Source organism: Manis pentadactyla, chromosome 7 (genome assembly GCF_030020395.1).
Source record: "Manis pentadactyla isolate mManPen7 chromosome 7, mManPen7.hap1, whole genome shotgun sequence".
Classification (NCBI taxonomy): domain Eukaryota; kingdom Metazoa; phylum Chordata; class Mammalia; order Pholidota; family Manidae; genus Manis; species Manis pentadactyla.
Window position 1 is genome coordinate 16428776 of NC_080025.1, and position 25291 is coordinate 16454066.

Genomic DNA, 25291 nt, shown 5'->3' on the forward strand with positions numbered 1-25291 from the left:
AGTTTGATTTGAACTCCATTTTCATTTAGCAGTCTAGTAAATCTCATTATGAAATGAGAACATTTTGTATGACAGAAATGAAATATTTATTACAGATTGCCAATATTAAGTTTTTAATTTATATGCCTAACTTTAAGAGTTGCTGTCTCAATTTTAATATACATTAGTAATAAAAATGGAAGTTTGTTTTATTCATGTAAGAATTAGGTAAGGATAATTTTCAGGTGATATGATAAGCTAAACTTTATATTTTAATGAATTTGTTCTACATGGTAAAGACACGGCCTCACATCATTTTTAATTTAAGCAAGTGATCACCATCATCAACGTTGTCTGCCAAAATTTTATTTTTCATTAACTCCTTCCTTGATAGCATTTGAGGAAATTTGATCTCTAAGAAAATTTGAAAAACATTGAATTATAATCATTTATGCATATCTGATACTTAGAATAGAGATAGTTTTCAAAGAAAGTGCAGTGATAAAGTGTTTTTCTAATACAACTGTAGTCGTCCACTTATATGTAGGATATGCATTATTGATCACAATAATTACACTTTCTGAGGTGCTTCATTGAATAGTTTTGTTTTACTTAAGGACACATCACTTTGCATTTATGAAGATGTGCTTGGACTTTGTTCTTTCAGCAAATTGAAATAAAAGCAACCATGTGGTCAGTTTCACTATTGCATGATTGGCTGAGGTTTATTTAAATTCTTTTCTCAGGATACTCTTAGTTTGCTTATATGTAGAACTGACAATCACATGAATCCTTTTGTTTTCCCTATGGAATCCTCTTACACATTTTTAGTCAGTAAATATTTAATTAATCGTTAAGTGTCAAATATGTTAAATACATTTCTTTAACTATTGAACTACTCTTTTATAAATAATTTAAGTGGTAATTATATTTTTAAGTTAGAGAATGCATCTTATATATTTTCATAGAAAAAAAACCTTTCTAGGGGAAGAGGAAAACAGTACAAACTACTAAAGTACTCTAAAGTTTGTTTTTGCTTTGGTTCCATGTCAACTCTCTTAACAATTAAGAATATTGCAACCTTTGGGGAAATAGAATTTGCATAATATGAAAATTAGAATTTGTTAAAATAGAAGAGTTAACCCTACAGTAAAAACATGAAAAAGTAATGAGTCTAGGAATAATCATCATTTTCTCATCATTTTCAGAACTACCAAGGTAGAAAAATTAGATACCAGAAAGTTTTATTCATTCAAAAATTTTGTTCACTGTTTTATGTAGCTACAGCTAGCTGATGTTTGAAGATTAATAATAATACAAATACAAACACAAATGCTCTTTGGGGTTTTTATATATGAGTGGAGAAAATATATAGAGAGAAGAACATGTTTTTTTATTTGAAATGTACATTCAATGCTGAAATTAATTTTACAACAGGTTTCTTGTTACCATCATAACTAGAACTAATGTTTACTGGTAGGGTTTGTCCAAATTCAGGGGATCACTTAAATATTGACTTTTTTGGAATATTTTCATATTTATTCTGTGACCTTTAAGCATCTTTACCTTGAATGAGTTAGAAATTTTCCTATTTCCTGGCTCAAGATTTATACAAACTTAGTTCTGAATTTAAATATTATAATTTCCTTGTGACTATGAGTAAATTTCCTAACCTCATTTATTTGTTTCTTTATATGAAAATGGGCATAACAGTAGTTATACGTTATTATGATCATAGAATGAATAGGCCGTATGAAGCTGCCTAACCCAATGCCTAACACAGAATGTGTTTAATAACTTTTTCTATCTGCCCCTTCCTCTCCTTTTTTATATTATAGAAGTCTACTATCATCTAGATACTGTTCTAGGTACTGTTAAAAGTTAAATTTAGCATGGTTTTTCTCAAAATCAATTTGCTTCATAAACAAATTTTTGTAATTGTCTTCTTTCCCTATGTTACCATTTCTCACCTGTCTTCCTGTTCCCTTTCCTTCTTTTTCTTCTTTTTTTTTTTATTAAGGTATCATTGATATAGACTCTTAAGAAGGTTTCCCATGAAAACAATGTGGTTACTACATTCATCCATATTATCAAGTCCCCCCCATACCTCACTGAGGTCACTGTCCATCAGTGTAGTAAGATGTTACAGAGTCACTACTTGTCTTATCTATGCTACACTGTCTTACCCATCATCCCCCACACACCATGTGTACTAATCATAAAACCCCTCAATCCCCTCCTCCCTCCCTCTCCACTCACCCTCCCCCACACCTCCCCTTTGGTAACCACTAGTCCCTTCTTGGAGTCTGTGATTCTGCTGCTGTTTTGTTCCTTCAGTTTTACTTCATCGTTGTACCCCACAAATGAGGAAAATCATTTGGTACTTGTCTTTCTCCACCTGACTTATTTCACTGAACATAATACCCTCTAGCTCCACCCATGTTGTTGCAAATGGTAGGAATCATTTCTTACTTATAGCCGAATAGTATTCCATTGTGTATATGTACCACCTCTTCTTTATCCATTCATCTACTGATGGACATCGAGGTTGCTCCCATATCTTGGCTATTGTAAATAGTGCTGCAATAAACATAGGGGTGCATATGTCTTTTTGAATCTGAGAAGTTGTTTTCTTTGGGTAAATTCCTAGTAGTGGAATTCCGAGGTCAAAGGGTATTTCCACAATGGTTGAACTAGCTTACATTCCCACCAGCAGTGTAAGAGAGGTCCTCTTTCTCTGCACCCTCACCAGCATTTGTTGTTTCTAGTCTTTTTGATACTTGCCATCCTAACTGGTGTGCGATGATATCTCAATTGTGGTTTTAATTTGCATTTTCCTGATAATTAGCAATGTTTCCATGTGCCTGTTGGCCATCTGAATTTCTTCTTTGGAGAATTGTCTGTTCCTATCCTCTGCCCATTTAATTGGGTTATTTGCTTTTTGGGTGTTGAGACATGTGAGTTATTTATATATTTTGGATGTTAACCCCTTGTTGGATATGTCATTTACAAATATGTTCTCCCATACTGTAGGATGCCTTTTTATTCTGCTGATGGTGTCCTTTGTTGTACAGAAGCTTTTTAGCTTGATATAGTCCCATTTGTTCATTTCTGCTTTTGTTTTCCTTACCCGAAGAGATGCGTTCAGGAAAAAGTTGCTTGTGCTTATATTCAGGAGATATGTTGTCTTATAAGAGTTTTATCATTTCATGACTTACATTCAGGTCTTTAAACCATTTTGAGTTTACTTTTGTGTATGAGGGTAGACTATAATCCAGTTTCATTCTGTTACATGTAGTTGTCCAGTTTTGCCAACACCAGTTGTTGAAGAGGCTGTCATTTTCCCATTGTATGTCCAAGGCTCCTTTATCATATATTAATTGACCATGCATTCTTGGGTTTATATCTGGACTCTGTATTCTGTTCTGCTGGTCTGTGGGTCTGTCTTATGCCAGTACCAAATTGTCTTGATTACTGTGGCTTTGTAGTAGAGCTTGAAGTTGAGAACTGAGATCCCCCAGCTTTATTCTTCCTTCTCAGGGTTGCTTTGGCTATTCTGGGTCTTTTTTGGTTCCATATGAATTTTAGAACTATTTGCTCTCATCTGTTGAGGAATGCTATTGGTATTTTGATAGGGATTGCAATGGATCTGTAGATTGCTTTAGGCAGGAAGGCCATTTTGGCAATATTAATTCTTCCTATCCATGAGCATGGGATGTATTTCCATTTATTGGTATCTTCTTTAATTTCTGTTCCCTTTCCTTATATTAATGTTCAGAATATGTAACTTATATCTATCTAGTCACTGGCTCATATTCCCCTTATATTCTCCCTTATGCACAATTCTTTGCCTAAAATATAAGCCCTCCAAGATGTAGCACTAAACCACATCACAAAAATACATTGGTACTTATTTTCATTCCACTTCCCACACAACCATCACTGGTACCTTCCAGCTTCCATGACTTTCTCATGTTGTCTGAGCTTTTGACTTGGTGCAAATCATATCTTCTTTCCTTCTGATGGTCTATTCAAATTCTACTTCTGTTTTAATATCCATTTCTAACCTGTCTCCTTCCCCAAGTCTACCACCTAATAATCCTTCCCACTTTGCCTCTTAAATACATGTAGTCTGTAGCCTTGATTGCATGCCTAAATCTACATCTCATATTAGCACTTAAATATTCAAATAGATTGTGAACTCCTCACGGAAAAGGACAGCACCTTATAGTCCTGCATTTCTAGAGTCATGCTTAGAAGAAAAAAAAGTACAGTATTATATTTAATACTCTGCCTTTGTATGGAAACGTTAGGAAATCTTAAAGATATGTATACCTCAAATGGGGAAATAAAAGTTTTTAAAGAGAAGAAAAAGAGGCCTAGATAAATTAATAACTAAATTGTTTATTGATGTAAATTATAATTTAAATTATTTGGAATATAAATTATTATATAATTATTTTGGGTGTAAATTATTTGGAAAGAAAGCTAGAGAATATGGAGATGATAGTTGAATGGAGATGATAGGCGCACTTACTTGACGAATAGCTGAGATTCTTCCTCTCTGAGAAGATAAATAAAGCACGAAAGGTTTTTCATCTCTTCTAGAATTATTAAAGAGTGTGGTGACTTTCAGAAGAGTTTTATCTGAATGATAGGCACCAAAATATATGACTCTATATTGTTACATATGTACATATATCTGTATGTGTGTATATACATGTAAATATATATCACTTCATTTGTAATATGTATGAAAAGCATATACAACCTAGTTGAAGTTTTTTTGAAGTAGTATATGTTATTTTTGGTTTTGTTCATCGCTTCATTTCCTTATTCATATCCTCAACTCTTCAGAGTTTCCTGGCATAATTGACACTTTGGAGAGTTACAGGATGGGCTTTGCTTTTATTTTTATCTTTAATGAAAACAGGAACTCTTGGTGAAGCTATCCAGACTCTGAAGGTACTTTTTGCAAAACATGAGTGCTGCTGTTTTGTTTTGGGAAAAACTGGTGTAGTTCACGTGACGCTTTACCCATGAGTCTATTGCCTCAGGCTGTGAGCTTTAGAAGTGCACTGAGTCCTTGGACTCTAATGTATTTGGTCAGTAATGCACCCTGAGCACTGTACAAAAACAAAATTAGTAACAATCGTATGAACCAACTCATGCCCTGGCCTTGCAATTTTACTGTTTTGGAGGAGAGTATCTCACAAAAAGTATCTGTATGGCACAGTGGATGTGATTCTCAATAAATACATTTATTTTTGAAATAACAGGATTGATATTCAATTTCCTTCTTCTCTGAAAGAGAGAAAAGATGGTAAATGTGAGCAAACTGTGCTTGAATGAGCCTGCTTCCTGTACCGTAATTAGTCACTGTATTCCTTTCCCCAGAGCCTGGGAGAAGCTCCCTTCATCCATCTCTCCAACAGCTACTGTAGACTGCTCAGCTGGGCACCTGTGATGTAACCCATTAGCCCTCCCTGTGTTAAATCACTCCTACAACCTAGTTTGAAGCTTTTTTTATCTTGGTAAATTTTAAAGATAATTATTTACCAGGACATTTTCCCACAATTTTTAAACTTCTCCTTACTTTGTTCTAACCCATTTATTGATAAAGGTAGCTCTGATTTCTGAGAAATAAGTTGTACTACTTAGTTTCTATAAATCTCTGTGTAAATATGGCTTTATTTCTACTATCTGTTTTTTGGTAATTTTATTTATATATTTATTTATTCTAACATTACCCTCTAAATATTTCCATTATAAGTTTTTGTTAAGATAACTAGTACAAGAATTATTTTAATACACAGAGTAGGCTTATAATCTCCTATGTATAGATTAACATTTACTGCTGTAGAAGGTTTCTATAACAAGGACCTTCCATTTGAAGTATTATCAATGTTTTTTAAACTTGCAAACTGTTTTACTTGAAACTGGTTCAAGTAAGTGAAAAATCGTTTTCAGTATTGACATTCAGAAGTATTTGGTGAATTAGATACTATTTCTATTTTGGGGAGGTATTGCCCTGGATGTTCTTTGCCTCCTGTTTGCCCATCTTACTGTTTGACTGCTCTTGCCTTTTTCTTCTACAGTTTACTGAGCATTCTGTATTTGTGATTTTATTTTATTAGGTCTGCTCTCTAGAACCTTTCCTTCAGATTGTCTTTGTATTGAGTAGTAGTAAAACAGACTCTGCATGAGTAAATCTTCATCTGAACAGCTCTGCAGTGCTTCAGAACCACTCATGGCTCACTGTACTTTAAAACCACCTCAGTGGACAACCACGGTGCTCTGGGGAACAAAAGGCTCGTCTTAAGCTGTATCACTATCTGGCATGTATAACATTTGTTTATATTCACAGGAGCCTGTAAGGATTTTTTAGCCTATTTGTCTGTCTCGATAGAGAACTGTAACTAAACTAGATATACAAAAGGAAACCAAGACAAAAAAAAGTAAAATCCATGAATTTGTTATGTTACCACATGCCACTCCTTAGCCACTCCCTAAGTCTCAACTAACTTTCTTTGCCCAGAATCCTCATAAATCAAACTGCCAGAAACAGGGAATATTGGGGCAATTTAACAAAACAGTGCTTAGGGTAGAGAGATAGTAAATAAGTGTTAGAAATCCATTGTTCTTGGAAAACTATGTATTCTTGTAGTGCCATATTTGATATGATTCCTCAAAAGTTTTACTAACTTTAATAATGTGAAGAAGCAGTATATTAATTCAGTATGTACCCAGTGCAAAAGCTTCAGACTATGTCACTCTTTTGGAAAAAAAGCACAAGACACAATGCGTGAGAGGAGTGTTAAGGGTATAGGGTGTGCATCCTTGGCTCAGCCTACAGAGGTAGGAAAGGGAGAATGAGAACAGGCACTTCGGAAAAGGCTCTTTGTTTTATACATCTGCTAATTTATATGCACATACCATTTTAGTTTTTATTTGCTACTTAAAAGATTTAAATATCTTCACTTCTTTATATTTTAATGGGGTGGCTCATTTAGCAAAAGAGTCCACACTTGAGCTGATTTTGGTAACATTGGTTGTTGACATTTTAACTAATAGTGTATAAATAAAAAATGATGAGTTAGCTTAAGTTCTCAATACTTTCATTGCTTTTCTTGTTTCTGGGGAGCAAACCAAAATTAATTATTTAAACATTTTCTGTGAGCTTGCTAAGTGTAAATAATGATATTGCTAGAGGTAGGAATAAAGGCAAAGATTATTAATTGTGGATATTAAATCTAGATAGCTTTTTCAAAACATGGAAAGTGTATCCTTCCAGATCCTACAGTAAATGGTAGAGTAAGAAAAGGTGATACATGAAAAACAACAACATAGATTTTCAACAATAAAAATTAATTGGTGTTAAATTCACAAATGGGATATTATTTAGTAAGGATTAAGTTTTGCATATCCTATTCTTATACAAAGAGAAAAAATCTTAATGAATATACTCAACCGTTGTAAACTAGAATTTTTTTTATGGGGTAATTAATCCAAATTTTATTCATGAGTAACTTTATTTATGAATCCTTTTGAAGAAATTTGCTAAGATGAGAAGTCATCTACCTGCTCATTTTTTTGCTGAACTAACTAAAAAGGAACTTACTGTGTCTCAGAATTCATCAACCATTTTAACACTTATACATATGAATATTAATTCTAATAAAGTTATATGCACTTTTCTATGTCTCCCAAACTACTGTTGAATGGAGTAATAATGTATAGTCTCTGTTGCATTGATATTCTAAAAGATAATTCTTTTTTGTTATTTAGTTGCAAGGTTAGAGAAAATATGATACCACATTATAGCCAGAGCCCCAAGCTTGGGGGTCACTGGCAAAGGGTTAAAGCAAAGGAGAGGCCATGCCCTGGGCCTGGCTGGTCCGTTGATAACTGTCGGGCCCTAGAATCCCCTTCTTCCTTCTGTGGCTGGGCCCTGGAGGTCTAGGTGTGGCCTGGGAAAAGGGCGCTCACAGGCAGTGGCTGTGTGAAACTCGACACCTGGTTGAGCTACCTGGTGACTGTAACTGAGTTTTATTTGTCATCAGTCCTTTGCCATCTTGCTTTCTATTGCCAGATCTGCATATGTATTTCCAAAATGTATATTGGTCCCCCAAATCCCACTCAAAGTTAATAAAATAAGTATGAGTGTTCAAGGTGGAGTATAGGGAAGGAGAAGCATAGGATTGTGAAAGTCTATTAATAAATTTCCCTCTTCCCTCTGTACTGTACAGTTTATTGCAGTGTATGTCAAGGTCATTCTGCTGAAAAGAGAAACAGAAAAACAGAAAATTAAACACCATTAATTCATAAAAAGAGAGAGTAGGAAAGTGCTTGCCAGAGTATGAGAGTTGGAGAAATAGGGAGAAGTTGGGAAAAGGGCAAACACTCATCTGTAAGATGAATAAGGTCTGAGGATCTAATGTATAACATGGTGACTATAATTGATAACACTGTATTGTATAGTTAAAATTTTCTGAGAGTACAATTTAAATTTCCTTACAAAAAAAAAATGTGTGAGATGATATGTGGATGTCTTAATTAACCAGATGGGAGGAGATCCTTTCACATTGTATACATTTATCAATTCATTACTATGAATACTTTAAATAATCTTATAATTTTATATAATTATACTTCAGTAAAGCTGACAATTTTTAAAAACCAGTTTCATTCATTTCCTTTTATTCGGTTAGTTTTAAGTATTTATGTAAGTCAGGCGTAGCTTGGCCATGGAAATGAATGTATATAGAATATAGTTAATCAGTAACACGTGGCCTGACTATAAAGGGCACATAGGATTTTACCCATTCATGAAATTCTGATAAAACCATGTATGTTGTACCTTATTGGGGGCAGATTGGAAGATTAAATGTTGAATAGCATTCCAATTTATTACTCAGAATGGTATGTTTATTTGATTTCTTCCTTATTTTAATATACATAAAAGAATTAGTTGTGGAGTTAATCTGATAATGTCGGAAATAAGATCAGGCAAAAATTGAAATACATAGTGGAAGTTATTTTTAGTAAATGTACCTATTTTTATTGTGTGGCTATTAAGTCCATATAGCACAATGGGCTTATTTGTTCAATTGACTGTTTCTCCAATGCACTTAGCATGGTTTACAGGCTTTTAGTATTTATTTGGTAACCCAGTCATTTAAATATCTTTTTTGGTAATTTGAAATCTTAGTCAAGAAATAATGTACCATTTAGATTAAAGCTTTATTTTTTTAAGCATTGCTTAATATTTTTCATGTAGTGAATCTAAAGTGCGTTAATCCTTATTACTTAGTTTCATGGAGTGCTTTTTCGATGATGAGTCTTTAGTGCTCTCACGGGCAATCTGATGAGCATGAATGATTCATCATTTTCATCCTTCACATTTCCTTCTTACATTGTGAGGACTGCACTGCTCACTTATTTGCATCACCAAATTCAGAACTAGGGAGCAATGAATTGGGTGTTGAGTAGCCACCACACTCCTGGTGTGTGCATGTGGTCCTGTTTAGAATAGAAAACTTCTTCCACCAAAGTCACATTCTATCCAAGAAAACTGTGTTGATCTGTGTCCTATTGCTCTCTAATCTGTTAAATTAAAAAAGAGATTGTAGAGAACAGGTGCCTGAGAATTGCCTATGGCTTTAAGTAAATGTTTTCAGGTCGTTGCTTCAAAGAGACTGCCTGTTGGAATCCATCTCAGGAACATAAAATAAGTTCTTAGAAGAATTTAATTCAAGTTCTATTTTGCCATTTTTCTCATGCATAGATGAATAATAAATGTTCCATTCCTAAAAATTATCCACCTTATCCTCAGGTCTTACCTCTCCTCTATGCCCCTTCATTAGGTTACATAGCCCCCCTTCTAATGCAGTTCCTGGGTTCTCCCTCTTCTTCTTGCCTTGATTAAAAAATTCAATTCTCATTTCCTTTTAGAAGGTCAGGATAGACTTTCTTCATGGGCCAATCTGGCCTCTTACTGTTTTTTCTCTCATCCTCTGTTTCCCTTTATATTTGTTTGCACATTTTCAATGTATAGACATACATGCCTTTAAACAAACCCTAAGAAGACTTTCTTCACTGTCATTTTACAGGAAATGTATCTAAAGCACAAATCTCATGTCCAAGTTCACACACAGAGAAGATGAATACCTGCCCTGAAATAGCTTTATGTGCTTCTTTGGCAAGCTTTTATATTTTTTCTGATTAGTCATGTGAGTGTAATGTGTGCATGTATATGTGTATATGTATATATTGGTAGATTATTATTTGTTTTCATCATTTAACAGTATGTTTTTTGTGATCTGTGAATGTTAGTACAGGCAGATCTAGTTTGTCCATTTTAGTTGTTCTGTGTTATTCTATTCTGTAAAAATACCAATTTTATATATGCATTTCTCTATTAATGGACATTGAAATTTTTCCAGTATTTTAGTATTACAAAAACATCCTTTATTCTTTATTAATCCTGGGGCTTCTGTAGTTTATATAGGGAAATGCTGGGATACAGAACATGCATATCTTCAGCTTAACAGATATTTTCTTAATTGCTCTACAAAGTGAAGTACCAATTTATACCTCCACTAGCAATTTTTGAGAATTCCTGTTTCACCATATTTTCCCAACAGTTGGTATTCTCAATAACTTCAAATTAACCATATGTGTGGGTATATTTCTAGAATTTCTGTTATAATCTAGTGGCCTATTTTTCTACCCTTGAATCAGCACCACCCAGGTTGAATATAGCTTTATAATAAATCTTGATATCTGCTAAGGTAAACACTGTCTTCCTGTTTCAAACATTTTTATACTCTACCCCTCACTTGTCAATTGCCTGAAATGCCACCATCCTGGCTTATTTTTCATTTACTAAAGTCTTAAAAGTTAATTGAAATCTATATCAAATGCTTCTTCAAAGCCCTCCTGTTCAGAGGGTGATCCTTCCCTCTATCAAATTCCTAGAGGATTACTGCTGCAGGACCCAGAGCTCCCCAGAGCTCCGAGTCCTAAGCACCTCCCTGGTCCTGCCTGCAGTGGATGCATAGCTCTTCTGTGCCATTTCCTTCCCGGCATCCTATACCTGCTCAGTTCCTACAGTTCAAGGGAACTCACCCTTGCTGAGTTAGTCCATTTAATTTACAGAAAGCCTGGTACAAAAATGCTTCCTTTTCTTATATATGGTATTTTCTAAACAGAGTCACTTCCTACAACCTTAATGGTTTTCTGCATATTCATATACCATGTATACTACATGTTGAATATAATTATTTAAATTGACTCACTACCGCTACTTAAATAAACCTGTTTGGAAGAAAATTTTAGACTGACATAGTAAATTGGAAATGAATCTCACTTGTCAAAAGATAACAGGAAACATATAGCCAGTTTCACCTACAAAAGGTGTAAGGAAAGGGAAATACTATGAAAATAAAACATCATTACATCCCAACTAGAGAGATACTGTTTGGCTGAAAATTTCTCTAATAGCTTTCTGTGTGAGGGGTGGGGTGGGGTGGGGGAGAGTAGATTTGTGGCTAGAAACTAACAGTGTCCTTACTAGCATAAAGAAGACCTTCTATGTCATGTGCTAAGAAATCTTGGAAGCAGATATCAAAGAGAATAGATTTCTCTTTATGTGAATCAAAAATGCTTAATGTCATGTTTATCCACTATCTGAAATTATTATACTTGCCACTTAAGGCAATTTCCCTATCAGTAGTAGTACAGACCTCACACTGGGAGAAGCACATATTACATTCATCTGTCTATTTGTTTATGGATGCTAGAGACAGTGTGCTATATATTTAGATGCATTTAAGATGCTTTGCATTACAGTAGGTATTTAGTAGTTATTTTTTGGGGAAAGAGTGTGACAGAATTAAGGAAATGAAAACACCAACAATCCGTATCAACCTACAGACCATAATCCAAAAATCAGTTTTTTACACATTTGTGAGATTTTGAGTGTGGTGACTTTTTGGAGCTTCAGATTGTTAATTATTAAAATGGGACCTGTAAGACTCATTTTTATAGAGTGGTGTTGATAAATTAACAAGGTAAAATATACGAGGGGCTGGCTCGTTGCTTGGCCATAGGCAGTGTAAGGTCTGGATGAGAAAGTGAGTTCAGGGGTCATAAGGTGCCTCTTAAAATTTTTGCCCCTACTAGTTCTTGCCCCTATTAGCTCTTGGAGAAACTTGTAATTTTTGGGGCCTCATTTTGCTTATCTTATAAAAATGGATAATAGTAACACTGTTCCTCTCTGTGCTGTGATTAATATTGAATGAGTGAACACTTGTTGGGCATTAGTGTCTGGCACATGGTAATCTCATGCAATCGTTTTGCTCTTTTTGTTATTTTTATGAATTCCCTTCCTAATGAGTCATCATTCAGTGTTAAAATATGCAGGGTTTTTTTTTGTTGTTAACTAAAAAGGTGTCTTTTTCATTTTGTTGTAGAAAGTAATTTGGGTGGATATGAATAAAAAATACATTCATTTTGCTTCATTTTCAGATTAAATGAGAACACTTAGCCTTTTAGTTTAGGAATATAACCAAACATAAACTGGGCAAAAACATATCTGGTAGGGAACACTAAAGTACCATTAAAATGTAAAATTATGCATACAGCCCTAGAACATGGATTAATATAATTTCACCTTGATACTGTATCACAGAAATAATCTAGTGAAAAAAGCACTTTGTAGTTCATCATTGAATCTGCATAATGTTTCAAATGAATTTTAATATGTGTACCTTTGCTCATTCAGATAAAATTTTTTGAAGTGTTTCTAACAATTAAGTAATTTTTATTATTGTTTCCTATTCAATCAAACCTATGTTTTCTAAAGGATGACATACAATGGCTAAATAACATAAATAAATACATAAGATACCAAGGATAAACGTGGCTATTAATATTTTCAGTGATTTGTAGAACCAGCAATTGATGTGCTTTGATATAATTTTGTTTTATGTTCATCTAGTCAAATTCCCCATCTGTGCTATTTCTTGATTGTAAGGTGGGTGCTTCTAAACCAGTTAAATGCAGTCCACAAAGGTTACTAGTTTATAATATGTCTGAGTCCTTTACAGATCATCAGGTACAAAGCTAAATTAAGTATTGTGGCCTAGAATATAGCTCTCCAGATCTCTGGAGAAAATGCACTTAAAAAAATAATAATTGTATAAAATGCAGTCAGTGACCAATTTCTACATTGTGAAAATCTAGAATCAAACTTTGGAAAAGACACTTGGTCACCACACAAAGGAGGCACAAAGATGGTCAGATGGGAACACAGAGCAAGCTATGTGCAGCTAGCCCTATGGATTGGTATTCATAGTGTAGGGGAGGAAAAATAATTTTCTCTCTACCCTTGTGAGTTCTTTGCTGAAGTTCCTGCAATAAAGAACAGATTAACAAGAGAAAAATAATGAAAGTTTATTAACATGTATAGGAGAAAACCGGGAAAAAATGAATAACCCTAAGAGGTGGCATAGAATTCAGGTTGAAACGTCATCTTCATAGGGAAAGGGAAGGGAGATGTAGGCCTCTTAGGGGAGAGGACATAGTATTTAGGCATGCCCATAGGATCTTGGAAGAATAGAGGGCAGAGGCTGGCAGTTTGTGACAGTGTGTCTGGGTGTCCACTTCTCGTATCCTCTCCTGTGACAAGAGTTAATCTTTCCTCATTGACGACACTCCTGAGGAGGGGATTTGTGACAAATGAGTTCCTTTTGGAGGATCTGTCTTTAGACAGGTAGGGGGTGTCAGAGAAAACTTCTCCCACATTTCTGTTTTTTAAGTGCCTACCTCTCAAAGTAACCAGTATACAAAGGGCATATTGTGGCATAGCATATTCTGCTGCCCTTCAGTAGAAAAAGTTGTTTCTTGATTTGTTTACAACAAAATTAATACAATGGGTAATCTACACTTTTTTGCAACTGTGAAGGTAATGATCAGTCTCACTGTGTGAGGGAAGTATTTAAATCAGTTTGTTTCCTTTAGACTTTGTAAAATTATGTTGTTTCTGCAACCATTTACCCATTACTTCCTTTCACTTTTATCTGTTTCAAATATGTTAATCAATTAAAAGTTATTTTCAATTCCAAATTACTAAATAAAAATGAAAAGCAATTCTGCAAATGCTGATAGAAATAGCTAAGAAGCAGATCAGTGCTGAGACTAACTTCTATAACATAGCTTCTTAGGTTTCTCAAATTGCATTTTTTTCATGTGTTATCTACAAATAATAGGACATTTAGTTATATTTCTTAATTTGGTAGGTATTCATTTTTCAGCACATTATTCCCTGATTTAAATCTTTTAAAAATAAGTAAAAGCAAAAGTACCAGTTTTCTTCAGAAATTCTAAAATTATATAATTTTCCATAGAAAATATATTCACTGATCTATAATGGCATAAAGGAGGAAAGCTCTAAGAATCAGTACTTATTTATATTTTAGATAAGTTGTTATACATTACCTCATTTAATCTTAAGTTTCTAAGGTAGGTGAACTTACTCTCAACTTTCCAATTAAGGAAGTGACTCAGAAGGAAAAAATAAATGCTCAGGATAACATAAATAGCAAGTGATAGGAACTATGTTGAAATATGAAAATTCATAGATTCTGTCCTTTAACCTTGTCATTGAAGAACACACACTCAGAAATGAAGGAAGAAAGACAAGTTCATGTAATCAGATCTTACCGAAACCCCTGCTGAATGCGTAGCATTATCATTGCACAAATGGTGGCTTCAAAATATTTGTTTATTCATTAAATGTTTTGAGCACCTACCTTGAGGGAGTTCTACTTGAGGGAGTTACAGCAATAAACAACCCAAACTCCCTGTCCTCATTTGGTTTCTGTGGCAGACGAAGTGACAGTAAACAAACAGATGAATATTTACTTTAATGCTAGGTGGAGATAAATTCTATGAAGAGAAATGAATCGGGGAGAGGGAAATGATGCAGGACAGAGGGTGCTGTGCTGTTTCACATGGCGCAGTTTTGGATCTCCTGGCTGAAGAAACAAATAGCAGCGGAGAACCCACGGCTCCTCGCAACCCTGCCTTTCCTTATTACTCTGACCTCACTCCATCCTTCAGTCCTGCACCTGCCTCCCTGCTAGACCCAGAATATGAGAGTCAGGTCCTTTCCTCTCAGTCTGCAGTGCTCTCACCCGATGGATGCATAGCTGTCCCCTTCATATCCTCATGGGCATTTACGGGGGAGGTGGGTTGTTCCAGTGAGGCTTTAATAGGCTACTTGTCTAAATGGCGACACATATTTTCTTTACTGTCTTTCTTTGCATTATTTAGCTCCTAAATACTGTCTCGCATATTATATGTTTTATTTATTTTCTTGCTCCTTGTCTCTGCCCACCACAAGGATGTAAATCCCATGAAGGCAGAGATTTTTGTCTCTACTGCTTCACTGATAGCTTCTAGAAAGGTGCCTTGTGAATAGAAAGTGCTAAACTAACTGTTCTTTACTATGTGAATAAACACAATATTTGTGCTTTGGGAATATGTTTCTTGAGACTAAGCAAAAGAGACAAGAAACAAGGGAGAAGTTGGAAACATTTAAAATAATCTTGCTATGATATGATAAATCCTGAAGAAAAATACTAGCAATGAAGATTGATAACAATAGATGTATGTGAAAAATATGAGACAAAGAAAGAGCTGTGCCTGTCTCCCAAAAGAGACATAAGATCTAAGCATCGATAAAATGGTTAGTTTATAGAAACAGTGACTTTAAATATTATGCCATTATTAATAAAATCAGGGATGCCATGATGATTAAATAACTCAATTTTGTATATTATATTTAATATGATTCAGAAGGTTTCTTATTCAGAGTGCTACAGACTAGAACTTGGGATTATATTTGATGTTAGAATTAAAGAAATGCTTTTGAAGGTCACTGTCTGTCCCACCATCCCCAAAATATCATCCAGTCCAATAAAAGATACAAAACATGTACAGCTTTTGCGATTCGCAATAGGGAAAAGCATGTCTACAATTATATAATATTCTTTTGAATCAAATATAATTCCATTCACTCCCACTGTTCTCTAAATATGTTTCCAGTTGCCTGAATTATATGCTTTCTACATATATTCACCCATCTCTACAGTCAATAAATATGTATTGATTTACTTAATGAAGCCCATGAATGTAACAGTAATGTACTAAATGGCACTATTATGATCTCCAGTGATCCCCCTTTTCTGATTTAAAATAAACATCAATGTTATTTCAGCTGAATCAGTAATAAAGCCACTAGCAAAATGCCTAGCATGGAGCAGTTATTCAACAAATGCGGGTATTAATCTCTGTTTATCATTTATAGCATCTGTAGCTGGGTTTGGTGCTGGCCTGATTATAAAAGAATTCTAAACAAAGGAGTTTATAATTTTACAATGGGAAAATAATTCTCCCTATACCCTTATGAGTTCTTGGCTAAGAATCCTGTAATAAAAAACAGATTAACAAAACAAAAACAAGTTTATTAACGTGTGTACCTCATGCACATGTTGGAGATACCCACTGGAAAATGAGTACCTAAAGAGGTGACTCAGGATTCAGGCTTAAACACTGTCTTCATAGGGAAAGGGCAGAGTGATGCAGACCTTTGAGGGGAGCAAAAATCATTCTTAGGAATGCTGCATGGCCCTTGGAAGAATACATGGAAGTGTGATAGTTTGTGACAAAGTGTGTGGAGGTGTGGAGTCCACTTCTAGTCTCCTCTCCTGTGATGAGTCAATGCTGTCTGGGTTATGAAACTCCCAGGGAGGGGATCTATGACAATTGAGTTCCTTTCGGAGGATTTGTCTACAGGCAGATAAGGGAGCTCAGAGACAGCCTCTCCCTCCATTGGCTGTTTGTTAGGTGCCTACAGCTTAAAGCAATCAGTTTACCAAAGCGGCATATTTTAGGGTGTCATAGTCTTCTGTCCTTCATGAACTTGGACAAGAAAAGACAATAAGACAACAGAAAATAAAATAAAAGAAAAAAAGTACAACAAAAATGTCCTCCAAAAGGCTCTTCAGCTAACAACCACCACCACCACCACCACCACCAGTCAGTCTTAGTCTCTTAACACCAACACTGAAAGAGGCTGATCTGTGACATGTAAAACAAAAAGAGAAAATGTCAACAGTTCTTCCACCTGGTGGAAAGGCAGGTTATACAGATGATCCAGGTGTGCCCGCCCAGCTTAGTTCGAGTACTGTCGGATGAAGCATTCGCCTCTCTCCTGGCCACGCACTCCTGCATGGCCCTTGCAGAGTTCCAGCAGGGAGAGAGTCGGAGGGCCAGGGCCTCAGTGAGCAGCTCTCCAGCGCTGACGGAGATCCTTCACCGCGCCGGCCCTAACTCGTGATGACTATTCGGGTTTCTTTCCCATCCTTCCTTCATGCCATAGGACGCCAAACTGGTCTGCATTTCCTCTCTGCCTCTAACTTGTTAAATCAAAAGTGGGCCTTACCTTTTCACCCCGATTTAAAACCTAAATAGTTCAAGAGAATTGACATCTAATTATTAGCCCAAGTGCTTTGTCTTCATCCAGGTAGTCAATATTTAGTTATGCCAGAAATAAAAAATTGTTTTGGCTAGATTAGGTCGATCTTTAAAAGGTCATCTTTGTTTAATTCATTTAAAACAGAACATTCTAAATTAAAACATTCTTTATGAATCTCCTCTTCCTCATCTTCAAAAGGGAAGGTAACCCAAAGAGAACACATTTCTTAATAGTTCATTACACATTAGAAAATTTTACATCAAAACAAAATTGATTACTCTCTAAATAATTTAAATTAATCTGGTACTATGTAACTAAGGTTGTCAAAGTGGAGAAACATCACTTTCAATAGAAAATTTTGAAGTTTGCAAGATTTTTCATTACCAGCGATGCTTTCCCATTAGCTATCAAGGCTATGGAGACTACATTCCCTCTCTTCCTTGTTCTCATTAGGTCTTTCAACTTGCTGTTGGAATAAAACCCAATGACCCTTACTCTTTCACCAGTTCTGTTTCTTACTTTTGGTCTTTAAACATGTTTTCCTCTTGGTCCTTATTGATTTAAATGGCATGGACTTTCCTCTTGTCCAGCTAAGCCCCCCAGTTGCATTTCTGGCAAATTTATATTCCCTCAAAGGTGTTTCCTTTTCCTCCTGCTCGGTATGCATCACAGTGCCAGCCAACCGGCTTCTCCTGCTTACGGACTTAGTGCAAGTGGTGCTCACAAATGGGTCTGTGTTGTTTTACCTAGGTTGATGTACCTCTGAGTAGGCAAAAGATTTCTCAGCCTCCTTCAAAATTGCTTTAATGGCGAAGTTTTTCTATTAATGTCACATGGGAGGATCTGAGAATTGGGTTACATCAATGTTAGGAACTCAAATCTAAGTCTGTGAGTAATAAATTTGTGAGTAATAAAACTGTGATTGAGTTTTTATCCAGTTAAATACTGAAGTCCTTCCTATATAAAAATGCTGCATTTTAGAGTATATAAAATATGTAAAATAAGCTAAGAATGATGACTGGGTCACTGAAAAATCTCTCTTTTTGAATGTCCACATTTTTATAAAACTTTCATTCATCTGAGAATGTATTTCCCTTTTAATTCCTATTCAGGCTGCTTTTCGTTGTCAGGCTTGGCTAGAATCCTCTTCTATTTCCTACCTCAAGAGGCAGCCCATTTGACTCAGATATCTTTCATCATCCTTGAAATTCAGTTGCTAGACTGCCTCCTTTCCAGGCAATAAAACCTGACTACAGCATTTTCCATAAATCAACTAGAAAAAAATCCATTCCTAATGGATGTTTTTCTTAAATAGCAAATTTTAAATACCATCATGTTGGACTGTGCCTTGGAGAATTAAGTATCACAGATAGGGAGAAGTTTAAATTGCCATGATAAGTGGACTTCACTGTATTGTTTTCAGTCTCTCTTAACATTAGTAACTGTTTAGAGACTCATTTTCTGGGAACAGGAAACAAAATGCCTTTTTGCTTTGTAAAAGTTCACACCATATTATTTGGAACCTTTAAGCATGTTGTTTTTAAAATGGTATTTCAATCATGGTCTTTAAAATTAATTCCAATATAAATATTTATATAGCACTTAAGTAGGGACCACTGGTGAAAGGGAGAAGGTAAATTTTTCAAATGAGTATTTGTATCATATAAGATGAAAAGAGCACTTTAACATCCTACTTTTTTACCCCCATATTGCTCTTATATAACTCAGTGTAATAACCATTTGAAAGCTGAGGAAACTGGGGCAGAGAAAGGCTAGGAAACCTGCCCCAGGACACGCAGAACAGAATGGCCAGGCTGGGACTGCAACTCGGCACATAAATCTAAGATGGCATTTAGTTGATTGTGTTCTGTTCCTTGTTTGAACAAATAACAGACAATTGTAGCATTAAATCTAACATGAGCAACACTTAATGAACAGTGACACCAGCATGATTTACCACTTCTCCTAGAATACAAGCTACTCCCAGTGAGAGGTTCAAGGGATTTTGGAACCCAGATTCAATTTTTATGATCACAAGGATGTTACATATTGTTACTTGAGTGTGCCAACTGCTAGTTCTATAATCAGAAATTAAAAGCAATTTCCTAAATTATCTAGCTTACTTTCCAGGAGATGCATACTTCTCTTTTATATTCATATTTCCTGTAACATGGAACACAGGGAGCAGGTCTGATAAAATATGAGATGCTCTATTTATATTTTAATTATAAGGAGTCAATTTAGTGAGTGTGATAAACAAATAGCTTGCTATTTCATTCCAGTCTTTGTGCAAGCATCTCTGCATTATATCGAGTGTTTATGTAAACAGTATTATAAAACTAGGGAATGCCATTAAAAAATTATATCATTTCCAATATAAAATTGGGTTTTCTTTACAGCTTGGTCATAAAATTGGCAATTTAGTTGAAATCTGGAGTGGAGATAATAGATTCTCAATACCTAGACTTGGACTAACTTTCCAATGCCCTCAAACTTCTATGCAAAACTTAAGAGTCCTTTCTCTATTCTTGGTAAAACTCAGATCTTAAAAAGCTATGTCCCACAACTCACCTCCAGGCTTCTCAGTTGTTACTCCCATTTTTAAGTTGCTCAAATCCCCTCCCTATTGGAGTAATGGAGTAATGAGGATACAAATATGTGGTGGAATCATTTGGTCCTTCTAGGCAATGCTTCTCTCCTACAAAACATAAAACAGGGCATTCCATTAATAAGTTTATTTTTCACCTTAATTTAGCTAATGACAATTTAAAACAACTATTTTATGCATCATGATCTCCTTTAACTTCTTCTTTCTGTGTTCTTACACATATTAGAAAAGGTCAAATATCTTTAACCTTTTCATGTCTTTCCAGAAAGAAGCCATGTCTAATTATTGTCACATATGCCCTCCTATCTCCACTCCCAATTTAGATAACATGAACCCTCTCTGAAAGAGGACAAAGACAGTTAGGGTTGGACAGGAGAAGATGGTCCTTGTACACACTAGCATCAAGGTCTCACGGAAATCCACATGGAGCAAGTTCATGGTAATGGGGCTTCTGGACTGTGCTGGGAATGAGGGGGTCTTAGTGCCACAGCTCCTACAACCAGGCATCTGCACACTTTCAGTTTTGCATATATAGATATGCGTTAGATAACTATTACTAGTAATAATTACTGGTAGTTATTACTAGTGCATAAGACCAAAACCAGTCTTCTTCAGTTTTGATAATTGTAACCTTTCTATATACCTGTACTTGGTGGAACACAGCTGTCTGGCTGATCTTCAGTCGTTGTCACTAGTTCTTCTGTCAGTGCATGGCTGAGAATGCATAGCTCATCTCAGGGCCCCAGCCTCACCACCTCAGTTATCAGCCTCATACTGAGCACCCACCTTTCTTCTCCATTTTCCTTCTCATCTCCTTCATACAGACTTGCACAGGCAAGGCTATATGTAGTGTTTTGTAGTGTAACACTACAGAAACAGAGTCCATTCTTCATTGGAAATGAAGTCCAGACTTCATTGGAAATCCCATTTCTTTGCTCTCATTTATCCTTCAAAAAGTTGTCTAAACTCACTTTTTCTAACTCCTCATTTTCATTTTATAATTAGCCCACTCAGGCCTTCAAATACTTCAAAGATTTCTTTAACTCTTCATAGAAGATTTTCATCATTTTCGTCTCATCTCAGGCTTCACTTCCTTTGAGAGGCACTCTCTTTCTGCCACTGTTAAAGTGACCTCTCCCGTTATACTGCATGGCTGCTGTCTTCATATCTCATGGCATCTATCACTGTTTAATATTATACTCCTTATACAATGTATTTGTTTATTACAGTGTTTATCATCTTAAGAGCACATTACTATTTGATATGCATTTTTTTCTATTTTTTTACTGTGTTTTCCCCCAATATGTGAAATTCATTAGTGCAGCGATCTTAAATTCTACCTTCACATAGTTGTCACTAAATACCTAGTTTATCAAATAAAGACCCACTTCTGCCTAAAGTCTGAGCTTCTATGACCTGCTCTGAGTATTTTTATAATAAAAAAAAAAACTTGATGCCAGCTAGGTTGAGATAATAAGTACATTCCTTTGTCCCTAGTATTTTGTACTGTTGTCCCTTAATATGAGGCAAGGGAATGATAGCAAATGGTCTCTGCTTCTATGGTTCATTTCTGTCCATTCCATCCAGCTCAGTAGACGTCTCCAGAATTCCCTAGATTTTAAGTGATGAACCATGTTCAAGTCATTCTAGATTAACCCATTCCCTTCTAGGCTTGATACACTGTTACTAAATTTACTGAATAAAATAACTTTGTCTGAAAACCAGATTTTCCACACCTCTGGAGAAAAATGTTAAAAAATTCACAGGATCTCATTCGATGTGCCCATGCATCTATCATTTAACCTCATAACATCTTGCTGGAAATTTTATTCACATTATTAGGATATTGAAAATATGTTTCTTCTTAAAGAAAGTGCAAAAGCCAGATTTAGATCAGCCCATCCCTGAATTACAGGGGGATACAAGTGCATACATTCACCTTAATGTGAATGCTGACAAGCATCTGGATCCAAAAGGGCTGCAGACTTTGCTGGTATTAACTAAGATAGACCAGGTTTTAAAAGTTACTTGATTCTAAGGAATGCATGGTAGACAGGAAATACTACATGTAATAGAATTTCAAAACTAAGATGAAGAGGATCCTAATGACTTCAAGTAGACAGGAGGTTAAAACAACCTTGAACACTGAAACACTTGAATAGAAAGGATTTTGAGGATATTGAATTAATATTTCCCTTGATGACAGAGAGGACAAAGCCAGAGAAATGTCTCAGCACAGGGATATTTTCTCTCAGGGAATCATGACCATCTCTCTTTCAGGAAATCTACTTAGCTGTTCTGAGAAAGTAAGAATTTCTGCAAGTATCCATTTGTTTGATAGATTCTTTTAGAAGGACAATAAGCACTTAGGGAAACAATTTCCATCTTATTACAGAATTCTCATAATGCCAAGGGAGTCACAATATTTCAGAATCTGTTTAATACTTGAAAATGGATCAACATTTAACATTTTAGGCAAAGGTTGTAATGTTTCAAATTTAGGATGGTTTGTTTAATCCTAGAGTTGTATGTTGTTATTCTTTCTCTTGCTAATAACTGCCACTGCACAGGGACAACTATTCAGAGCTTTTGTGCTCTTGAAAAACACTCAGATCTGTGAGATTTAAAACAAAACAAAACAAAACAAACTCTTAAAAGAACACTCTAACCTTGTCTTTTGGCAGCTTGGATGATCCCAAGTATTTTGTGGTGAAGAAGGCATATAAAGGAATAATGTTAAACTTATCTTTATTTAAGTAAACATCATTGAATTTCTTGAGGTGTTAAATATAGCTTTAATTATATTTTTTACGTTTTCTTCAAAACCTTTTCTCTCCAACTTTTGTTATCCCATTTGCTTTTCAAAATTGTTAGAGACATTTGATGTATTTAACAAATATCTGTTTTTTTTTACCAAAAATAAAATTCCATCTTACTGCTGAAATATCATTTTCTTGGTAATTCATGTTTGTTTTATTTTAGGGACTCACTAAGTTCTTATTTTTTCTCCTAAAAGCCACACTAATCTCAACTTCATGTCTAACTAGAACTTGTAGATACATAATATTATTATTCAAAAAGTTTGCTTCAATATGAGATTAGAGGCAACGCATGACCAGAATAGTCCCAGCATCTGACTTGTGACTTGGCAGAGACCAGCCAGCAGGCCGTGTCCAGGCCCCTGCGCTCCCCTGCTTCCACGGTCTTCCTTTTCTTAGGTTCTTCCTTGTTCTTTACTTCAATTGTGGCTGGCCAAGGAGTTCCTTTTGTCCTCATCTTATAAACATTTTCTACTTTGTCATCATAACCATTGTCACACCTATAAAATCCTCACCGATATCCTCAGGCAGAGCACGTTTCCTCAGTGTGTTGTGACCTGTCGTAACACTCATGTTAGATGGTATGTAGCAGTTATTAGGTTACACATCACCCCTCCAAACTGGAATCTAACTAGGATTAAAGGTTGTTGGCTAGTTTCAAGGAAATATTAAATATTAACTTAAGTAGTAATGATGACATAGTTCATTATATTATGAAAGAATTTGCTCTTGATTAGGTAATATTAGTAACACTTTTAAACCATTTAAAATTATGATTTAGTATACACAACAGTTTATTGTATGAAGTATAATTTAAAAATTCATTCATAAAAAAATTGGAAAATTTTAATATTACATTAGTGCAATTTGAAGTTATAGCTCTAAATTTAAAACAAAAATGGGAAAAAGCCAACTAGAACTTAGGCCTTTTTGCATTTATCAATATATAGTTTAATATTTTATTTAGCATAGGATTTTGTCAACAAACACCATAACTGAATATTCTTAGACTATGTATTTTATATTTGATATACTTTATATTACTTGACAGGTCACTTTAATTCTTTACTAATTAATGTTTTTATTTTGGTATAATTTATTCAGCATTATCTCTGTTATATTATTTAATTGAGATACACAAGAAATCTTAGAAGAATCTATAGAGAAAAAAACTGAATAATTATTCTCATATAGAAAATCATATTTCATAAAAATTAAGTTGCCGTCCTTCAGGTAATAATTGGTATTCTGAAAACTCTATACCCAGTACATATTCTTTGACTTTTCTTATGCATATTTCCAAGTTGTAACAGACAGTAAATAATGTATTTACTTTTTGAAAGAATGAATTTAAAACCTAGTTTATATATTACCAAGGCATATCATCTCCCCTTTTGTAAAACTAACTTCTGCTTACGTCTTTATATTATAGGATGGTATGCTGTAATGTTGTGTTCTTTCCAGAGATCAATTTTATTCTGATAACTTAGTGAAATACAAATAAAATAACCAACAAAGTTCCAAATAAAAGTTTTAGTTAAATAGCTGTATCTATATAATTCTAAATAAAAGTCATTTTTTGCATAGGTTTTTACAAATACATTGACATTTTGTTAAAGCATATGCACTGAGGTACTTACATGTTACATTTTTAGATAAAGGCCCAGAAATGCTGTGACACATTTGCTCTCTGTCTACCCCAGCACACGTAAAGCTTATTCTAAGAGCATCTCGGATATGCATAGTTACTGGAGTATAGACAACCAGAGACAGAGCTGAGTCTTCAGAGACTGCTGGGAAAAAGGGCTACATTAGGATTGGACAAACCTGACTAAAAATAATACACATCTTATAGATAAAACGGTTAATGAAACAGCTGTAAAAAGCAACATAGATGACAATGATTTGATGGTTTTTTAAATATTTCAATTAATTTTATTAAATTACTTAATTTTAATTACCCAGCTGTAATCATCTGAACACTCGCTACCCATTATTCTTAGGTATGTGGTGGCTTTTGACTTTTAAAACAAATTATCGGTTTTATTTTTGAATGCTTCTTTTCTTTCTTTTTTTTTTCTCTTCTCCCTTTTTCAGATGACACGAGAACAATACATACTGGCAACACAACAGAATAACCTACCGAGGGCTGAGAATGCACAGCTTTACCCAGTGGGCATCTATGGATGGCGAAAGAGGTGCTTGTACTTCTTTGTCCTTCTGCTGTTGGTCACCATGATAGTTAACTTAGCCATGACAATATGGATACTGAAAGTCATGAATTTCACAGTGGTAAGTACCACCATGATTTCACATCTAATTACTTTTGCTCTAAAGACG

The 25291-nt window shown here is 34.9% G+C and overlaps 1 protein-coding gene across 2 annotated transcripts in view; it reads left to right on the forward strand.

Moving 5' to 3' along the window:
- Positions 1 to 25291, forward strand: part of SGCZ (sarcoglycan zeta) — a 916905-nt gene that overhangs the window by 549586 nt on the left and 342028 nt on the right. For both annotated transcript variants that reach the window (XM_057505149.1, XM_036894388.2), the window contains one exon: positions 25049 to 25243. In XM_057505149.1, coding sequence (XP_057361132.1) covers positions 25049 to 25243 — 195 coding nt within the window. The remainder of the gene's footprint in view (positions 1 to 25048; positions 25244 to 25291) is intronic.